This window comes from Stegostoma tigrinum, chromosome 5, assembly GCF_030684315.1.
Source record: "Stegostoma tigrinum isolate sSteTig4 chromosome 5, sSteTig4.hap1, whole genome shotgun sequence".
NCBI lineage: Eukaryota > Metazoa > Chordata > Chondrichthyes > Orectolobiformes > Stegostomatidae > Stegostoma > Stegostoma tigrinum.
This window is the reverse complement of record NC_081358.1, coordinates 31958630-31980307: the sequence shown is the minus strand read 5'-3', so window position 1 is coordinate 31980307 and position 21678 is coordinate 31958630. Positions and strand designations below refer to the sequence as shown.

Here is a 21678-nt window from a genome sequence, read left to right as displayed (position 1 = left end):
GAACCCAATCCTAACCGGTAAGTCTCACGTCTGTCGTCTGCAAGGTGTTAGAAAGGATTCTAAGGGATAAGATTTATGACCATCTGGAAGAGCATGGCTTGATCAAATACAGTCAACACAGCTTTGTGAGGGGTAGGTCATGCCTTACAAACCTTATTGAGTTTTTTGAGGATGTGACTAGAAAAGTTGATGAGGGTCGAGCTGTGGATGTGGTGTATATGGACTTCAGTAAGGCATTTGATAAGGTTCCCCATGGTAGGCTCATTCAGAAGGTCAGGAGGAATGGGATACAGGGGAACTTAGCTGCTTGGATACAGAATTGGCTGGCCAACAGAAGACAGCGAGTGGTAGTAGAAGGAAAATATTCTGCCTGGAAGTCAGTGGTGAGTGGAGTTCCACAGGGCTCTGTCCTTGGGCCTCTACTGTTTGTAATTTTTATTAATGACTTGGACGAGGGGATTGAAGGATGGGTCAGCAAGTTTGCAGACGACACAAAGGTCGGAGGTGTCGTTGACAGTGTAGAGGGCTGTTGTAGGCTGCAGCGGGACATTGACAGGATGCAGAGATGGGCTGAGAGGTGGCAGATGGAGTTCAACCTGGATAAATGCGAGGTGATGCATTTTGGAAGGTCGAATTTGAAAGCTGAGTACAGGATTAAGGATAGGATTCTTGGCAGCGTGGAGGAACAGAGGGATCTTGGTGTGCAGATACATAGATCCCTTAAAATGGCCACCCAAGTGGACAGGGTTGTTAAGAAAGCATATGGTGTTTTGGCTTTCATTAACAGGGGGATTGAGTTTAAGAGTCGTGAGATCTTGTTGCAGCTCTATAAAACTTTGGTTAGACCGCACTTGGAATACTGCATCCAGTTCTGGGCGCCCTATTATAGGAAAGATGTGGATGCTTTGGAGAGGGTTCAGAGGAGGTTTACCAGGATGCTGCCTGGACTGAAGGGCTTATCTTATGAAGAGAGGTTGACTGAGCTCGGTCTCTTTTCATTGGAGAAAAGGAGGAGGAGAGGGGACCTAATTGAGGTATACAAGATAATGAGAGGCATAGATAGAGTTGATAGCCAGAGACTATTTCCCAGGGCAGAAATGGCTAGCACGAGGGGTCATAGTTTTAAGCTGTTTGGAGGAAAGTATAGAGGGGATGTCAGAGGCAGGTTCTTTACGCAGAGAGTTGTGGGAGCATGGAATGCGTTGCCAGCAGCAGTTGTGGAAGCAAGGTCATTGGGGTCATTTAAGAGACTGCTGGACATGTATATGGTCACAGAAATTTGAGGGTGCATACATGAGGATCAATGGTCGGCACAACATTGTGGGCTGAAGGGCCTGTTCTGTGCTGTTCTATGTTCTATGTTCTATGTTCTAATTGATTCAATCTCTCCTCAGACGTCAGTCCTGCCGCCCCAGGAATCAATTAGGTGAACCTTCACCACACTCTATTCAGGACATTATAGTCTTTGTCAACATAGTTGTCCGGCTTTAGTAACAGAGTAATCCAGCTCATAGAGCCGTAGAGCCATACAGCATGGAAACAGATTCTTCAATCCAACCAGTCAATGCCAACCATAATCCCAAACTAAACTAGCTGTATCTGCCAGCTTCCAGCCCATATCCCTCCAAACCTTTCCTATTCAAGTACTTATCAAAATGTCTTTTAAATGTTATAATTGTACCTGCGTCCACCACTTGATGCTGCTTCACTGTGATGTAGTGCCTCCTGAACTAATCCAGTTTTAATTCTGTTATTTCACCTACAACACCATTCCAAACATTACTCACTGTATGATTAGGCGCTTCCCGACTTTCATGCTGAATTAATATTTTATCAAATTAGTCTCTGTTACAATGTTTCACTTGCTTGGGAAGTTTTCAGATAATTTTCATTTGTGGTCCAATGGCTGTGAGCAGGAAAGGTGCTTCGGTGATAATTATCCACACAGTTTTTCAAAACTTGCTGCTATGCCAATCAAGTCCAGTGAGAGGTGATCGTTCATGATATTATGTTGTGCACATCAAGCATTCTGCCAACATTCTCCAGGATACATTGTTGAGCGCACATTAAACTGATAATGTTTTTGCCAATTTACTATTGACACGCTCCTAATGGCTGGTTAAATGCATTGAATATTATTTTGACCCTCTACACGTCTGCCTGAATGTGTCACATTACACTGATTGTCTGCATGGTAACAATGATTGTGCAGATATGTTGTTAGCCACGATTGGATCTGCAGTATATCACTTCTCATTCAAAACGTTATGATCTGCAGTTGTGCCATAATGAATTGCAGTGACCAAGAAATTTGAGTTCAAAACAGGTTTGAGAACCAAGACAAATTTGGTTTCGGGCCTAATTTGAATAACACTAATGAGCTGCATAGGTTTAAGGTGAGAGGGGAAAGATTTAAAAGAGATCTAAGGCACTTTTTTCACACAGTATGGATGCATGTATGGAATGTGCTGCCAGAGAAAGTGGTACAGGCTGATACAATTACAACTTTTAAGAAGTAGCTGGATGGGTATATGGAAGGGCAAGTTATTGCAGCTGCAATATAAAATGATGTTACATTTGTCAAGTCATGCATAAGCAATTTCAGAAACTGAACACTGATGGAGTATGCCTTTATGGGTAAGGAAATTCATGAGTTTAGTAGAAAATCTTCATTATTAGCTCATTTATTTTGGGATATCTAAATTATGGAGTTAGGTCTCAGGTCAGCCATGATCTCATTCAATGGTGGAACAGGCTTGAGGGGCTGAATGGCCTACTCCTGTCCCTATATAGGATAGGTCATTGATAAAGCAGCTGAAGACGGTTGGTCCTACGATACTGGTTGACAAACATATAGCTCTGCATCGTCACTTCACAGATTGGCTCCTCATTTTTAGGTAGGTGTGGTGCTGCTCCAAGCGGAGCCTGGAGAACATCCAAAAGCAAATTCAAATCAACAGCTGTGTCTCATAAATAGTTCAGAACAAAGCAATGCTTTGAATTTCCACAGTGGCTCAACAATTAATACCACTACTACTTCACAGCTACTGGGGACTTGGGTTCAAGTCTGCTTTTAGGTAGCTGCCTGTGTAGAGTTTGCATGTTCTCCCTGTTTCTGCAAGGGTTTCCTCCCATGGTCCAAAGATGTGCAGGTTAGGTGACATGACCATGCTAAATCAGCCCATAGTGTGTAGGGCAGAGTCATGTGGTGGGATGCTTTTCAGAGGGTTGGTGTGGACCTAATGGGCCAAATGGCCTGCTTTCACACTGTAGCAATTCCTTAAAAAAAGAATTATTTGTCATAGTAAGAATACCCCATGTGTCTGTTTAAAATTGAAATACTTCTTCAAATTTTTAATTTTGTTTCAAACCAACATGCAGATAAGGTAAAAGTTAAAATTGCCATTGCCTTATCAGACCATGGATGGCTTGTGGTTTAACCTGTGGGTCACTGTGCCTTCACATGATGGGAGAGGTCGAGACAGAGAGTCTTTCACAGTAACTTCAGCCCATGCAGGAATTGAACCCACACCTCTGGTATCACTCTGCAATGCAAGCCAGCTAACTGATCCCCCATCCCGTCCCAAATGCATAGAGAATTGAAAAGAAACAAAAACAGCAAAAGCTGAACAAACTCAGCATGTCTGATAGACTCTGTGGAGTGAAAGCAAAGTTAACACTTAAAATCCAGTGACCTTTCTTCAGAAAACTGAAAAAACTGCAAATGTCGAAAATCAGAAACAAAAACAGAAATTGTTCTGGAATTGCTAAGAACTGAGGAAGGGTCTCTTGCCCCAAAATGTTAACTCTGATTTCTCTCCACAATTGTTGTCAGACCAGCTGACTTTTACCAGTAATTTGTTTCTGTTTGTGACCCTTCTTCAGAACTGTTCTCAAGCGCTGAAACATTAACTCTGCATTCTCTCCACAGATGCTGACAGAGTTTCTCCAGCAATTTCTGATTTTGTTTCAGATATTCAGTCTCCACAGATTTTTGTTTTATTTGAATGATGTTAGGAGCTATTTCATCTCTTTATCTGTAAAGCAAAAAGCGACAGTGTGTTCTGTTTCATCACGGAAAAAAATACAAGCCAAGCACAGCATTTCTTTGTTATTTTATGCTTTGACTGGGGTCGAAGTTCGAGAAGGCTTGGACAGAGCTGTCAGGACTGTCAGCAGTCATTGTCATGATCCCAAGCTATTTTAATAAAACACAATTTACATATTGCTGTATTACTATTTTGGGAGCTGTGAATTTGGCAAAAGTTATTCTATTTGATGTTTTTGTTTCAACTTGGTTAAAGAACTTTATTGCTAAATGTCAGTGTCCAGAGAAGTAGCTGTTTTGAGAGTGAGTGCTGACAGGTGTAAATTTGGAGAGAAAGAAGGAGATAGGCAGCAGCTCTGGCAGTCAGTGTCATTTAGTGTCAGTTTCATATAAGGCAATAATGGTGCACTGCAAACATAGCAACAGCTGACATACTGCTGCTAAAAGCATCATCAAACCTACCAATCCAATCCGAGACAATGTCAGACATGCAGAAACAGTAGGATGTGTTCCAATCAACTGGGTCATAGCCTCAGACCAAGCCGGGCAGAAAAAGCAAGAAGAGCAGCTGGGAGGCAGCTTCATTTCTGAACCTAACTTTAATAGTTAGCACTGATCTCGGAAACTTTCGGTCATGACCACTTCCATGGACTACAACCTTTTGGCCAAAGACCGGCAAACCATGGACAACTTGGAAAAGCAACTGATTTGCCCAATCTGTCTAGAAATGTTTTCCAAACCCGTTGTTATTCTCCCATGTCAGCATAACTTGTGCCGGAAGTGTGCGAGTGACATGTTCCAGGTAAGTTAAGAGCCATGTATGGGTCATGTGTGAGAGTGAGAAAGCACAAAGTGAATTCATTTGTAGAGTAGTGATCACAAAGCAAGTTTTGTACTCCTGATCTAAAGGACAGAATGGCCTCCCTCATCAGAAAACAGGTCACGATCATTTACCCCAGCAAGGGCTAGAGTGGCATAAGGTTTTAACTGATATTCTATGCAACATTATTTTCGTTCCACAACTTTTTCTAAGGAATTTTGTGGGAAAATGCCTTTCATGTGAACATAGCTTAAGGAGGTTGTTTTAGAGAAATAGAGTATTAAGCAACGTGCTTGAGCAATTTAGGCCTTTATGGAGACATAGAAACACAAGTAGGCCGTTCAGCCCCTCAAGCCTGTTCCACCAGTCAATGAGTTCCTAACTGATCCTAACTCCATATAAAAACTGACAAAAGGCTGCAGACACTGTAAATCGGAAACAAGCACAGAAATTGCTGGAAAAACTCAGCGGGTCCAGCAGCATCTTTGAAGAGAAATCAGAGTTAATGTTTCAGGTCTGATAATCAGTTCTGAGGAAGGGTCACCAGACCTGAAACAGTACCCCTGATTTCCCTTCTCAGAAGCTGCCAAACCTGCTGGGCTTTTCCAGCAATTGCTGTGTTTGTCCCTAACTCCATATACCTGCCTTTGGCCCATATCTTTAAATACCCTTGTTTAACAAAAGTTTATTTATCTCAGATTTAAAATTAACAAATGATCCAATATCCACTAAAGTTTGCAGATGAGAATTCCAAATATCTACCAACCTTTGCATGTAAAAATGCTTCCTAGCGTCTCTCCTGAATGATTTGGCCCCAACTCTTAGACTATGACCCTAGTTCTAGTATCGCCTATCAATGGGAGTAGTTTATCTTTATCTCCTCTGTCCTTTCCTGTTAATATCTGAAAACTTTGATTAGATCACCCTTTAACTTCTAAATTCTAGAGAAAACAGGTATAATTTATATAATTTCTCCTCATAACTTAATCCCCAAAGTCCAGGTATCATTCTTGGAAACTTACATTGTGCTCCCTCCAAGGTTTAATATATGCTTCCTAAGGAATGAGGCCCAGATCTGCTCACAGAACTCAAAGTGATTTCTTCGGGATCTGTGCTTCAGCCACTTTGCGATTTGGTTATTCGTTATTCCTCAATGTGTCTCGTCTTGTACCTTTCATAAATTTCAGGTCATCGAAAACTCCACTGTCTATGTTCTTATTCAGACTGGTCACCCATTACCCCATACATACTGCTGGCTCCCACTTAAGCAGTATCTTGATTTAAAATTTCTCAGCCTTGATTTCAAATCTCTCCATGCCTTACCTCTCCCCAGTTCTATAATCTGCGGGAAAAAAAATCTGGCTCATTAATTTCTTGTTCAAGGAAGGAAGCTGCCATCCTGACCTGGTACGGTCTACATGTGACTCCAGACCCACAGCTATTTGGTTGTTTTCTGGGCAGCTAGGGATGGGCAAGAAATACGATGGCTTAGGAGGTGATCCTTGCATCCTGTGGATGAATGCAATGTTTCCTGGCCGACAAATTCTGGAATTCTTGCCCTACTTTTGTCTGTTGAAGATGCTTTGTAAACCCTATGTCTCTTTCTCTGATGTTCCCTTACACAGTTCGTTTTGTTACATAACGCACTCTTGAAGGGTCTTGGAATAATTAACATGAAAACATATGACACAGTATTATTGTAAGCTATTTATGTTTTGAAATTGTTTATCCATTTTCCTATGGGTCGATACCACATACTGTACTCTGTCTTACTACACACCACATTCTAAATGCTGATCCAAAGGTTCCTCGGGACATGACCCTAACATTTCGAATGAGACTGAATTTCCTGCCAGAATTCCAGGCTCAGTGGAAGTACAGACTTTATTACACGTTAATCCCTGATACTGTTGACCCAGGCAGACAGAAACCCCATTGCCATTGGGTCAGCAGGCTGACGACCAATCACCATCAGCCTTGTGTGTGATGGCACATGTCCAATTTTTCTGGTGCAGAAGGAGTGGAGTCACATCTATGTCTGGGAGCCCACCCATTGGAAGCTATTTCCTCCCAGTGAAGACTAATAAAATTCAACTATCTGCAATTACTAACTGCCAAAATGATCGAATCCCAAAAGAGCTGATGGGATGAAAACTCTTGGCATGGCATTTCCCTGCCTCACCTATACATCTCAATACAATTTGTCTTAAAAGCAATTTCATCCATTGTGAAGCAAGTTATAGCCCTTTGAAAATGTCAGGCACAGTTGGCCGTTCACTATTGTGGGTGAAGGTTAATTACAGTAACTATGATCAGAAAACAACAAAACCTCTGAGAAACTTTGTCACCACCGTGCAGCCCATGGCATATTTCACTTTACCTCTGAGTTTTATGCAAAACCTATTTCCACCTCCATCATAAGGCTCTGAGACCCTTTCACTTACTCCCAGAAACACCTTCACCCATACAACTGACCTAACCCCAGTCACACCATCGCCCATACAATTCACTCACCCCCAGTCACACCATCCTTATTAGAGGTCACACCCCCAGGGACACCATCCTTGATATGGCTTACAGTACTGCCATCAAACAAACACAGATGTTACATGAAGAATGCTGGGCAGCTGTTTAAATCAACATTATTGCTGTAATTCTCAATATAATTAATATATGCACATTTTTGTGTCACGTTCACTCTCTTTATCTTTTTGTATTTAGTTTTACTGTTATGTACTATTCTATCATAATATAACTACTCTCAGCATGCTTTTCACCTCTACCTCCTGCTCCAAATGACCATTTTGAAGTCCATATAACTTGTCAAAATGATCCTATGTGTCCAATCTGCCTCCAAAGCTTAATTTCTCAGCCAGTTAAAAAGCAAACAGGTCGTCAGAGCCATAACATTGATATTGTACCAAGTTGTTTAGCTAATCCTAGAATGGGGATAATAAACTGTGCCTTATTATATCAATAATATTGTTGGCAGTGTTATCAAATGAATGTTGAAGTGCTTTTACCAGATTGAGAGAAGCAAAAATCCTTACAGTATAGAAGCAAACCATTCAGCCCATTGTTCCCACACCAACTCACTGAAGAGCATCTCTCCCAGATCCCCTACCCTATCCCTGTAACCCTGCATTTCCCATGGCCAATCCCCCTAACTTCCACATCTTTGGACTGTGGAAGAAAACCAGACCACCCAGAAGAAACCCACGCAGACACCGGGAGAATGCGCAAATTTTTTCTCTCCGTTTTTTTACTGGAGCTATTGAAACAGTTTTTAAAAAATTGCTTGAAGCATTGCTAAATTATTAGAAAAAGGACTTTACATATGAATAACAAGTACTTGTATAATTGCCTTATCAACAATTCCATAATGCCTTTATGTTGAATGTGCAAAGTAGTCTTTAATTTCTTCAATTTGAGATTCGTATGAACTAATCTAACAAGGGTAAATTATTAGCAGTAGTGATAGGAATATATTAATTTCCCTCCTGTGAATGTGTACAGTCTCATGGTTTATTTTCTTTCTGTACAAGATGTTAAAGTTTAAAACAGAATTCTGATATGGATGTGTTTTTAAGGTACTGTTAGACCTCTACCGTGAGCCAATTCAAATAGCTGTAGCCATACATTTCTCCTCCCTGATCAGAATTTCTTCAATATTCAATTTGGTTTGGTTTGATGTGACTTGATTTTTCATTGCTATGCGTACAGTGAGAAGTATTGTTTTGTGTGCTATCCAGGTAAATCATACCTTACACAAGTACATTGGGGTAGTAAAACAGAATGCAGAATGTAGTGTTATAGCTACGGAGAAAGTGCAGAGAAAGATCAACTTTAATAGTTGAAAGATCCGTTCATAAATGTGATAACAGTGGGGAAGAAGCTGTTCTTGAATCTGTTGGTATGTGTTTTCAAACTTTTATATCTTTTGGCCAATGGAAGAGGATGGAAGAGAGTCTAACCAGGTTGGGAGGGGTCTTTGATGATGTTGGCTGTTTTTCCTAGGCAGCAGGAAGCAAAGACAGAGTCAATGATGGGAGGCTGATTTGCATATTGGTTGGGCTGCATTCACAACTCTGTAATTTTTTGAAGTCATACCAAGCTGTGATGCATCAGGATAGGATGCTTTCTTTGGTGCATCCATAAAAATTGATGAGAATCATTGTGGACATGTCAAACTTCCTTAGCCTCCGGAGGAAGTAGAGGCATTGGTGTGCGTTCATGACTGTAGTGTGGACGTGGAAGGACCAGGACAAATTGTTGGTGATATTTACTCCTAGGAAGTTGAAGCTCTCAATTGTCTACACCGCAGCACCATTGGACAGGGGCATGTCCTCCACTCCTCTTCCTGAAGTGGATGACCAACTCCGTTGTTTAGCTCAGATTGAAGGAGAGATTGTTGTCTTTGCACCATGCCATTAAGCTGCCTTTCTCCTTCCTGTGATCTGTCTCATAGTTATTTGGGATCCAACCCACTATAGTGGTGTCATCATAAAATTTGTAAATGGAATTGGAGTTGAATTTTGCCACACGGTTGTGAGTGTATAAGGAGTATAGTAAGGGGCTGAGTACACAGCTTTGTGGGGCACTGGTGTTGAGGATTATCGTGGGGGAGATGTTATCACCATTCTTAATGATTGCGGTCTACAGTTTCCGGAAGTTGAAGATCCAGTTGCAGTGTCTTAGGTCTCATAGCTTTGAGATGAATTTGGTTGGGATTATGGTGTTGAAGATAGAGCTAAAGTCAATAAGTATAAGTCCTTGTTACCTAGATGTTCCAGGGATGAGTGTAGATCCAGGGAGATGGCACCTGCTGTGGACCTATTGTAACAGTAGGTGAAATGTGACAGATGAGGCTGGAGTTGATGTGTGCCATGACTAACCTCTCAAAGTACTTCATTATGGTGGATGTCAGAGCAACTGGGTGGTAGTCATTAGGCACGCTGTCTGATTTTTCTTTGGCCCTGGGTTGATGGTGGTCTTGAAGCAGATGGATATCTCACATCATAGTAAGGAGAGGCTACAGGTGACTGCAAATACTCCCTCCACCTGGTCCAAGCAGGATGCGAGAGCACAGCTGGGGACCCCATCTAGGCCACCCGCTCTCCATGGGTTAACTCTCAAGATAGCTGCTCTGACATCTGTGGAAGTGACCGTGGGTACAGGTGCACTCTATCTTTTATTATTAGAGGAATTTGACATAGATGTTATCTTCAGTTAAACAGGGCTGCAGTGAGACTGTATCTCAAATTCTGTGTGAAATTCTGGTCACCTTATTTAAGAAAGGCTGTAAATGCATTGGAAATGGCTCACAGGAGGTTCAGTAGATTGATCCCTGGAATGAGTAGGATGACTTCTGAGGATGTGTTGCACAGAGCCTGAGCTTGTTTGCTCTGGAATTTAGAAGAGTGAGGGGTGTCTTCATTGAGAGATAGTAAGAACTGCCAATGCTGGAGTCAGAGATAACACAGTGTGGAGCTGGAGGAACACAGCTGGCCAGGCAGCATCAGAGGCATAGGAAAGTTAACATTTTGGGTTGAGACCCTTCCTCAGAAATGGGGGAGGGGGAAGGGAGCTCAGAAATAAATAGAGAGAGGAGGGGTGGGGGTTGGGAAGGTAGGTAGAATGGTAATAGGTGAGTGCAGGTAGAGATTGGTGAGGATTGCTCAGTGAGGTGGGAGGAGTGGATAGGTGGGAGAGAAGATGGACAGGTCAAGTAGGCGGGGATGAGAGGGAGGGATGGTCATGGGATGAGGCTGGAGGTGGGGAGATTTTGAAACTGCAAAGTTCACATTGAGACCTTTAGGTTGTAGGCTCCCAAGGCGGAATATGAGGTGCTGCTCCTCCAGTTTCCGGGTGGCATCATTGTGTCACTGGAGGAGGCCCAGGACAGATATGTCATCCAGGGAGTGGGAGGGGCAGTTGAAACAGTTTATGACTGGAAGGTGTTATCATTTGTCACAAACAGAGCACAGGTGCTCTACAAAGTGGTCTCCAAGTCTCCGCTTGGTCTCACCGATGTAGAGAAGGCCACATCGGGAGCAGATGTAATAGACCATGTTGACGGATGTGCAGGTGAACCTCTGTATGATATGAAAGGCTTGTTTGGTGCCTTGGATGGAGGTGAGGGGGGAGGTGTAGGGGCAGGTGTAGCACTTCCTGCAGATGAAGGGAAAGGTGCTGGGGGTGGTGGGGATGGTGGGGAGTATGGAGCAGATAAGGGAGTTGTAGAGGGAGTGGTCCCTACGAAAGGCACATGGGGTGGGGAGGGAAATATATCCTTAGTTGTGGGGTCAGATTGCAGGTGACGGAAGTGGCAGAGAATGATACGCTGAATACGGAGGTTACTGAGGTGGTATATGAGAACAAGAGGGATTCCATCTTTGTTTCTGTTGGGGAGAAGGGGATGTGAGGGCAGTGGTACGGGAAATGCAAAGGATGCGGTTGAGGGCATTCTCGAATACCGAACAGTGGAAGTTGCAGTCCTTGAAATGAGGACATCTGAGATGTTCAGCAATGGAACGCCCCATTTTGGGAGCAGATGCGGTGGAGGCGGAGGAATTGAGAGTAGGGGGGCGCATTCTTGCAGAAAGGTAGGTGAGAGGAGGTGTAGTCTAGATAGCTGTGGGAGTCAGTGGGCATGAAATAGATGTTGGTGTCTAAGACCCTGATGATCTTGATAAGGTCAATGTGGGAAGGACGTTTTCTCTTGAGGGTCATTCCAGAACAAAGGGGCACTGGTTTAAATTTTGAGGTCGAAAGACGAACAGATTCTGGTTAGGCAGGGGTATCAAGGGTTATCGAAGGTAGACAAGAATGTAGAATTCAAATCACAGGCAGATCAGTCACAATCTTACTGAAAGTTGGAGCAGGCTGGAAAAGCTTAATTGTCAACGTCCATGTTTGTATGCACAAGCCTTCCATAATCATGAAAAAAAAACTGACATCGTAAAGGTCAGCAAGAGTAGCTGTTTAGTAAATGGAGGACCAGTTTAGTGTTTTTTTGATGTTGAATGTCAAATTTCCTGATTGTTTTGGAGCTGGATTTTGAAGTCTGATCCTGTGATGTGTAACTGGAACACAATTCAGATTCCATAATGCTGCATTATCAGTTCAGTGTTCTTCAGCATAGCCAGCCACTATCTTTCTGGTCAATTGATGGAAATGATTCAGGTGCCGCTATTTTAAGAGGAGAGAGTTCTCTATGGCAGCCTATTGACTATGGTGGTCAATTTTCTAGCATCTACATAAGTATGGCACAGAGAATTGTTCTTGACATATACTCTCCTGTTCAGGCATCAGAATACAATCATTTCATGGCCTGGAGTATTACCATGTCGAGGATGTTCAGGTGCAGGTACAGCTCTTGCCTGGGCCTGGATCCTAAAGATTAAGTGAAAATGTGGAAGCAGCTGAACATCAAGCCTTCAGGCCCCTGTCCTTTTGGGGTGAGATGGGAGGAGCAGGGTGTCTTTCACAGCAGCAAAACTTTACCGGAAATAACCGGGAAGCCCTGGAGAAAAGCAGCAGGTCTGGCAGTGTATCTGTGGAGAGAGAAACCGTGTCAATGTTTCATGCTGATCCCTGGGACCAATAAGACTCTCAAATTGCTAAGGATCCAGGACCAGATCATGTTTCACTGGGATGCCCAGCTGAGCAAAATGAAGCTAAACATTGGGAACAGTTCCTTTCAAGTCTGCAATGAAGCTGTGTCTTGAAGTTCCATAAAATTGGGCAGTGAACTGGGAAAAAATGGCCTCTTATCACTTTTTAATCTTCTTTTTATCCCAACAAGTGTATTCTGAAGGGGCAAAAGAAACAAAAAGGTTTTTGGCGTATTTTTCATGCGCTGTACCATTGGGAAGTTGGCAGCTACCGAAGATGTCAGAGACTGGTGGTATATTTGTTTTCCGCTGCCAGAGGCCGGGTGGATTTGGGTTTGCAGTTTCTGAGGGCATGTCAGCATTTATTGGGACAGCCCAATTGTAGAATCATTCCATTGCACAAAAAACGGCCTTAAATTTCCTTGAGCCTTTTGCCACTGTAACTTTGCAGGAAATTGAGCAAGAATCATGCCTCTCCAAAATTTCCTATGCCCTTAAAGCAAGGTTATGCAAAAAAACACAAAGAAAACTATTCTATTTTCCCCACCTGCCTTGAATATTATTATTGTTCCATGAGGCTTTAAAAAAGTGTACATCAACATTCAGAAAACATATGTGCTACTGGTTTAAATAATAATTTGATAGATATTCATTTTAAAATGAAATCGCCTGGAATACCCTTGCATAAACGCTGCTGTACTGTATATAAAGTGAAGACGCTGCTGAGAGGCAGCAGGAGGTCCTAACACATTCAAGGCCAGTAACTTCAGTAGTAAATGTGACAGCTGTTATGTTCATTCACAAATACATTTTTTTGTCTTGCGCCAGATTTTCACACTTTGATGAGTCATGGTTTGTTATAGATGATACAATACTTGCAAACTAATTAAAGAATTCCAAATTGCACACCACTGGGTGATATTTGAGAAATTTTATACATGCGTGAGCACAGTTAGATTGTTCCTTGGCTGGAGACTTAGCTCATGTGGTGATGAATAACAAGACCCAGTAAATAGCAGTGTATAATGTGTATAGGTAGTTCTGCTATAATGCGTGTTGTGCTAATACAAATTGACTGTAACAAGATTGATGAGTAGTGGACGCTGTTTGGATAACACAAACTTTCTGCTGTACAGGTAGAGCAATTTCCCATGGTCCAAGGTCACACAACTATCGCATTTTCGGAGAACCACCTGTATTGCATACTCGTGGAATCGCTGCATTGTGGAAGCAGCCCATTAGGCCCGTTGAGTCCATACTGACCTCCAAAAAGCACTCCACTCACACCTGACGCCTTACCCTATCCCTGCATTTCCCGTGGTTAATCCACCCAAGCTACGCATCGTTGGATTGTGGGAGGAAACTGGAACACCCCCACTCAAACACAGGGAGAATGTCCACACACACAATGGCCCAAGGGTGGAATCAAACGCAGGACCCTGGCTCTGTGAGGTGGCAGTGCTAGCCACCATACCACTGTGCTGCCCCATACTGGATTTGTGCAAAACTTTTTGATGAATGAGGGAGACGAGGGTTATGGAGAACAAGTTACGGTCATTGGAGTACAAGCGGGCGATATTGGTCATTCCGTCTCACAAATGTTTCAGGGTCCAGCAGTTCCTCACCAATTTGATGAAACAGAACCAGTTGATCCCATGGTGGATCAGCATGAAAACTGGCAACAGTTTTTTTAAGAGGAAACCCTGGAGAAGCCCTATAAAGGAATTCACCACTGGCACATGACTGTCGCTGGTCATCTTCCCTGATTTGTCACTCTCCTGCAGAAAGGAGCCATGGAAATGTAGAAGGTTGACCACACAAAAATGTGACTTATATACTGGAGATAGTAGGAACTGCAGATGCTGGAGAATCTGAAATAACAAGGTGTAGAGCTGGATGATCACAGCAGGCCAAGCAGCATCAGAGGATCAGAAAAGCTGATACTTCTGACCTAGACACTTCTTCAGAAAATGGTCTGAAGAAAGGCCCAAAATGTCAGCTTTTCTGCTCCTATGATGCTGCTTGGCCTGCTGTGCTCATCCAGCTCTACACTTTGTTGTCTCAACTTATGTAATATTTCATTTTTTTTAATTGTGGGAAATAACTATTGAGATTGATCCTAAAAAAAGTGATATTAAGGCCACAATCAGATCAGCTACTTGCCAAATGGCCTACTCCTGTGGTTACTTCTAATGTTCTTATATCTTTACAAATGCAGACAGGGAGAGGTTTCGGTTTTTAACTGTTAGCAATCTCTGTTCTGATTGAAAACTCACTGTCCCCCCTCTAGTGTCCAAATGGATACATTACACCCCTCCCTTCCCTTCACTGGAACATATTAATTTTTAATAAAGCAGGCTTCCCAAAACATAAGATACACAATTTTAAACAACATAGTCATAGAGATCTACACTGGGCTAATGGTAAGATTCTTGGTAGTGTAGATGAGCAGAGAGATCTCGGTGTCCATGTACACAGATCCTTGAAAGTTGCCACCCAGGTTGACGGCGCTGTTAAGAAGGCATACAGTGTTTTAGCTTTTATTAATAGAGGGGTCGAGTTCCGGAACCAAGAGGTTATGGTGAAGCTGTACAAAACTCTGGTGCGGCCGCACTTGGAGTATTGTGTGCAGTTCTGGACACCGCATTATAAGAAGGATGTGGAAGCTTTGGAAAGGGTGCAGAGGAGATTTACTAGGATGTTGCCTGGTATGGAGGGAAGGTCTTACGAGGAAAGGCTGAGGGACTTGAGGCTGTTTTCATTAGAGAGAAGAAGGTTGAGAGGTGACTTAATTGAAACATATAAAATAATCAGAGGGTTAGATAGGGTGGATAGGGAGAGCTTTTTTCCTAGGATGGTGACGGCGAGCACAAGGGGGCATAGCTTTAAATTGAGGGGTGAAAGATATAGGACAGATGTCAGAGGTAGTTTCTTTACTCAGAGAGTAGTAAGGGAATGGAACGCTTTGCCTGCAACGGTAGTAGATTCACCAACTTTAAGTACATTTAAGTCGCCATTGGATAAGCATATGGATGTACATGGAATAGTGTAGGTTAGATGGGCTTCAGATTGGTATGACAGGTCGGCACAACATCGAGGGCCGAAGGGCCTGTACTGTGCTGTGATGTTCTATGTTCTATTAGCGCAGTAAAGGGACCTTTGGCCCAGTGTTTCCATACCCATCAAAAACAACCACTAACTATTCTAATCCCATTTTCCAACATGTGGTACATAGCCTTGTAAACCTTGGCAATGCAAATCCAGTTCTAAATCCTTCTTCAATGCTCTAAGGGTTTCTGCGTCTACCACCCTTACAGGCAGTGAGATTTAGATTCCCACCACTCACTGGGTGAAAGAATTTTTCCTCACACCCCCTCTAAACCTCATGTCTCTTAAATTTAACATATTTGTTCAGGTACAATGAGTGGCTACAAAAGCAGTGTCATAGAATCATACAACATAGAAACAGGCCCTTCAGTCCGACTCATCCATGCAGACCAGGTTTCCCAAACCAAACTAGTCCCATTTGTCTGCATTTGGTCCATATTCCTCTAAATCTTTCCTTTCCATTTACCCGTCCAAGTGTCTTTTAAATGTTGCAATTGTACCCACCTCCATCACTTCCTCCGGCAGCTCACATACCCACCACCCTCTGTGTGAATAAGGTCGCCCTTCAGGCCGCTTTTAAATCCTTCGCGTCTCACCTCAAAAATGTCCTCTATGTCCTCTAGTCTTGGATTGCCTACCCTGAAGACCTTGGCTATTCACTCTATCAATGCCCCTCATGATTTTATAAGCCTTTATAAGTTTCCTCAGTTTCCAATGCTTCAGGGAGAATGAGTCCCAGGCTATCCAGCCTCTCTCTCTCTCTATAACTCAGCACAGTTGCTCAGTGGTTAGCACTGCTGCCTCACTGCACCAGGAGTCTGGGTTTGATTCCTCCTCGGACAATTGTCTGTGTGGAGTTTGCATATTTTCCCCATGTCTGTGTGGGTTTCCTTCCACAGTCCAAAGATGTGCAGGCTGGTCAGATTGGCCATGCTAAAATGCCCACAGTGTTCTGGGATGTGTAGATTAGGTACGTTTGGGGAATGGGCCTGGGTGGGATTCACTGAGGGTCGGTGTGGACTTGTTGGGCCAAAGGGACTGTTTCCACACTGTAGGGATTCTATTCTAACTCAAACCTCCCAGTCTTGGTATCATTCTTGCAAATCTCTTTTGTACCCTTTACAATTTAATTACATCTTTCCTAAGGCCTGAAACGTCAGCCTTCCTGCTCCTCTGATGCTGCTTGGCCTACTCTACTTATCCAGCTCTACACCTTGTTATCTTTGACCAGAATTGTACACAGTATTCCAGATGTGGCCTTACCAATGTGCATGAATAAGAGCCATTTAATCTGTCATTGAGCCTAGCATCATCTGACACAGAAGCAATAAAATCCATGTTGCATTGAAGCGATGTGGTAGGATCTTAGTATTGTTAATATATCCATTAAAAAGATGCCTTGCTAGTCATTTAATGGCCATCCTTTTTTAGGTAGTTCTGTCAAAACTGCAAAACATTTCTTTTATGATTTGGAAATCATTAGCCTGGGATCTTCCATCTCAATCCAATCGTCAGTTATTTTATAATCTGAAATTTTAATTTGTAAGCAAAGGGATTTATTGGTTTTACGTCTGATTTTCCCCCATGAAAAACTTTAAAATACTTCAGTGTTTTCCTTATTTGCTGATGTTGCTGTTGCTGCACAACTGGAGATCACCTTGACCCGGTTACTATTGGCTGTTGTCACGTGTCATTAGAAGGTTCAGCCGAAGTGGACATTGTGATGGCAGCAGCTGACAGTAGCCCCACCATAAATAAATCTGAGAAGGAAAACATTGAGGAGTGGTAAAAAAGAAGACTGACCAAGCTCCAAGGTCTTCAGATTACCAGTGGAGGAGGTCCCAAAACTTGGAAGTGTTCTTGCAAGAAGTTAATGACCTTAGACAACCTGTGAGGACATAATGAACCCAATTCACCCAATGCCCCCACCTTGAAGGCACGGAAGTAAGCCCATGGCTAGATTGAATGGACATTAAATTAGGCAACGACTGGACCACATTGCTAACGGAACAACCTTGGTACTCAAGTGGCTGCAGGTGCATTGAATTTATTAAAAACCAAAAGAACTGCAGATGCAGTTAATCAGGGACAAAAACAGAAGTTGCTGGACAAGCTCAGCAGGCCTGGCAGCATCTCTGAAGAGAAATCAGAGTTAATGTTTCGGGTCCGGTGACCCTTCCTCAGAATTTCCTCATTCTGAGGAAGGGTCACCTGACCCGAAACGCTAACTCTGATTTCTCTGCAGAGATGCTGCCAGGCCTGCTGAGCTTTTCCAGCAACTTCTGTTCACATTGAATTTATTACTCATTGACTAATTCCAGAACACACATAGGGCTAAACAAGCTATGTGCGAAGTATAGGAGAGAGTCATTCTACTAACATGCCTTGGATTTAGCCAAATTTTTCTTCTAATTGTTTCAAAGTTTTTTCTAGTTCGCTTGAACGCTTTCTTACTATGCCAGCACCATTATTGTCTTAGTATAAAACTCTCAAGTCAAAATGTGTTTCTCTGTAAAAATGAACAGACTGAGTTCACAGCTGTAATCATCATAAAAATTCACAAGGTAAGAAATGTTGTAGACCTACTTTTGAAAAATGCCCGAGGACCATATCACAAACAAAATGTCAAATTGCAGTAACAAAAACTTGGAATAAACATTAGGCACAAAATATCACTAGAAATTGTATTTAAATATGTGTTTTCAATTATTATCAGGCATCTAATCCATATTGGTCAACTCGTGGCTGTTCAACAGTTGGATCAGGGGGTCGTTTCCACTGTCCTTCTTGTCGACATGAGGTGATTCTGGACAGACACGGTGTTTATGGGTTACAAAGAAATCTTCTGGTTGAAAACATCATTGACTTATACAAGCAGGAGTCAATCAGGTAAGACTCCAGTTTGGATGCCAGCTTCTCCTCTCAACCATCATTAAAAGCTGGTACTTGTAATTGAATATAATGTAATGAGTTGCCAATTCTATTTGATGATTTAGAATAACAAAGCTTTCAGTGAAACACAAGAACTTTGCTCAATGGCCTCTCCACCTATCAATAGTTAGCACACATGGTTTGATTTCACATAAGGGACTTTAATTAACACACATTGAGTAAGAAAGATTATAGAAATTCTAGGGTTAGTGACAAAATCTGTTGACGATTGTTCTGTTTCCTTAGAAGATAGGGCAGGGTATTATTTCTTGTTTATATTCCTCCGTTTATTTTAATGAAGTTATTGGAAGTTGTCAACAAGCAATAACATTTTTAGATTTAATAAAAGCCAAAATGTTAATAGTGGTCATATTTCTTCCTGACAATATTTTTTATATAAAGTATGATGGTGAGATGCATGATCTTTAGGGAATAAGCGATTTCTGATATAATCATGGCAAAGCTGCTCTGAGTCCAATAAGTCAATGTGTGAAGTATCTGAGTCACTCAGGGCTGGTTTATGGTGTATGCAATGATTACGAATCCCAGCTGAGGTGTGACAATGGTGTTTTTCTGGGAGTAAGTGATGGAACTTGGTTGAAGGTTCTACCTCCAGATATCCGCTGGTAAATACAGGAAGGTCAGGACAAATGAGATTTGGCTGTGATGTGTTGAGCTGTTAAAATTTACCATCCGGGCATATAAACGACAAATGGTGGCCCAGACAAAGAAATGGATCCTGTTGCCAAAGATAATGGCTCTGAAGGAGTTAGTGTTAATGGTACATAGGCACCGCTTATTCTGTTGATGTCACAGTCACTCTGTGGTTGGAAGCAAGATGTTCTCTTCTAGCTTTTGAAGGTAGCAGATCTTTCTGTACCAACTGTGTCAGGTTATCATAGTTATGTATGACCAAATGTGTTTATTGCTATAATACAATAAGCCTTCTTGTTATCTAAAAACAGTATGTCTTCTGTAGATGCTCTACAATAGTATATCCTCTACCACTAATCACTAGATATGTCTAAAACAAAAAGATAAAGGATGGCAGTGAACTGCTTCAAAAACTCTTACCCAGTGTACCATATTAAACTTACCTGATGAATTAATGTTCTTTTACCAGCTATCATGTCTCTCATACCCATCCCTTCTCCATCCTTGTCAAAATTTGCTAACATTTCACACTGCAGTAAGATAGTCTCACAATCCTTGTCTTCATTCTTAGTTCCTCCAAGGGCCTCATACATCCCGTGTAGAAAACTATTTGCAGCTTAAAGTCCCAGCCTTACTTCTCAGACTTTGATTTAAAGCAAATTTCCTTTTCTTCCACTTCACCGTTGAAACCTGGAATTCCATCAACTATGCCCTAAGTTCCAAAGCCATTTTACCTCATTATTTCTTTCTCTGCTTTCAGAAGCTGCCCAGAAATCCGCACCTTTGATGTGCTTACATTTCTACGTGCCAAAATCCCTTCATTTTCTGACTCGGTGCCCAATTGAGACAGTCAAGAGACCATTAGACAATTATTTGGATAGAGATAATGTGCAAGAATATGGGGAAAAACAAAATGATTGGCACTAAGCAATGGTGTACATTTGAAGAGTTGGTGCAGTCATGATGGGCCAGATGGCCACCTTCTGCTCTGTAACATTACTATTATGCTGATACAGAATTATAGGTAAGATTCATTTTCCTCCCTGCACAAGGCATTGGAAAGCAATTGGGCAGTGTGGAAACGTTCAATCAAGTTTCATCTGCTGCTGGATCTTTACCTGAAGCTGGTAATCTGCAAAGCTATGGATCAGGTGCTAGAAAATGGGATCAGAATTGTACTTTTGCTACGTTTCTGTATAGTGATAGATTGGAACACAGTGTGTTAAACTGCAGGTATCCCATTGAATATGCCACAATCTTGTCACCATCTCAGGCAGAGAGCTCCATTACACAGACAAAAGTTGAAACATTTAAAGAGAAAACATTAAATGTTTGAAGGATTAGCATCTCAGGGTTGTGCTTGTCACTTCAAACTCCTGGAGCATGCCTACTCCTGTTTGAAAATATTTTATAGGAAAGACAACTCAACTGTGAGTCATGACACAGTAAGAATTAAGAGATTATAACAGGGCTAATCCTGAAGTCTCCTTTGGTTTTTTTTTGTCTGAGTATGGTGAGCCTTTCTTAGTTTAAATTCACTTAAAATCACTATATCAATGAAAACTGTTGCAGTTGGAACATCAGTCCATGATCTGTTCTGTTACAGTCATACAGCACAGAAACAGACCCTTCAGTCTAACCAGTCCATGCTGACCATAATCCCAAACTAAACTAGTCCTATCTGTCTGCTGTGGATCTATATCCTTCCAAACATCTCCTATCCATCGACTTATCCAAATATATCTTAAACATTGTAATTATGCCCACATGCACCATTTTCTCTGGAAGTTCATTCCACATATGAACCACTCTCTGTACAAAAAAGTTGCCCCTTTATGTCTTTGTTTGCACGGCAGTTAAATATTATAAATGGCACTTAATCTATGCTGCAGATAATGGAGGCAAAGGACTGAATTTTATGGATGGGCAGAATGGTCCCTCCATTCCTAGATATTAAGGCAGCCCTAAATGGGCTGACTTTCAAAAAGCCTGATGTCAGCAATAGGCCACAGGAGGCGGGTGAAATTGGCAGAGGTACGCCAACACTCGAAGGCTGCCAACAGCTTTGACAGCTCCAGCAGGGCCTGGCTTCAGTATGGGCACTGGCGAGACTGTGGGAATCTCCAGGAAGAAGAATGGTAGTGACTGGAGCTGGGTAAGGTAGGGATTATAGGAGAGAATAGGCAATGGGGAGAGGTGGGTGTGGGGGAATAGGTTTCCAAGGGCAGGCAGGGAGTAACAAAAGGGGAGGGGACGTTTGGCACTTTATGGTGATTCCTTCCAATCTGTTCAGGCAACTTCCCGCTTGATGTGTGCCACCACCCCCCCCCCCCCCCCCACACACTCCTTACCTGCTCCCTGTCCAGACCAGCCCTTGTAAAAGCAGACTTTACAATCTGCTTCATTAGCCACTACCCAAGGTTTTCAACATTTTCTGCTCTGAGGTGCTCTGGAGCAGGTGGGATTTGATCCCAGGCCTCCTGGTTCGGAGGTAGGGGTAC

General features: G+C 42.4%; 1 protein-coding gene across 5 annotated transcripts in view; it reads left to right on the top strand.

Moving 5' to 3' along the window:
• The first annotated feature begins 4581 nt into the window (after nt 1-4581).
• The window catches only part of trim55a (tripartite motif containing 55a), a 73958-nt gene continuing 56861 nt past the window's right edge, over nt 4582-21678 (top strand). For all 5 annotated transcript variants that reach the window (XR_007247461.1, XM_048530122.1, XM_048530119.2 and 2 more), the window contains exons 1-2: nt 4582-4850; nt 18309-18481. Coding sequence is in view for 4 of the 5 variants with exons in the window: in XM_048530122.1 (XP_048386079.1) it covers nt 4683-4850; nt 18309-18481 (341 nt within the window). In the remaining variant the exon portion in view is untranslated. The remainder of the gene's footprint in view (nt 4851-18308; nt 18482-21678) is intronic.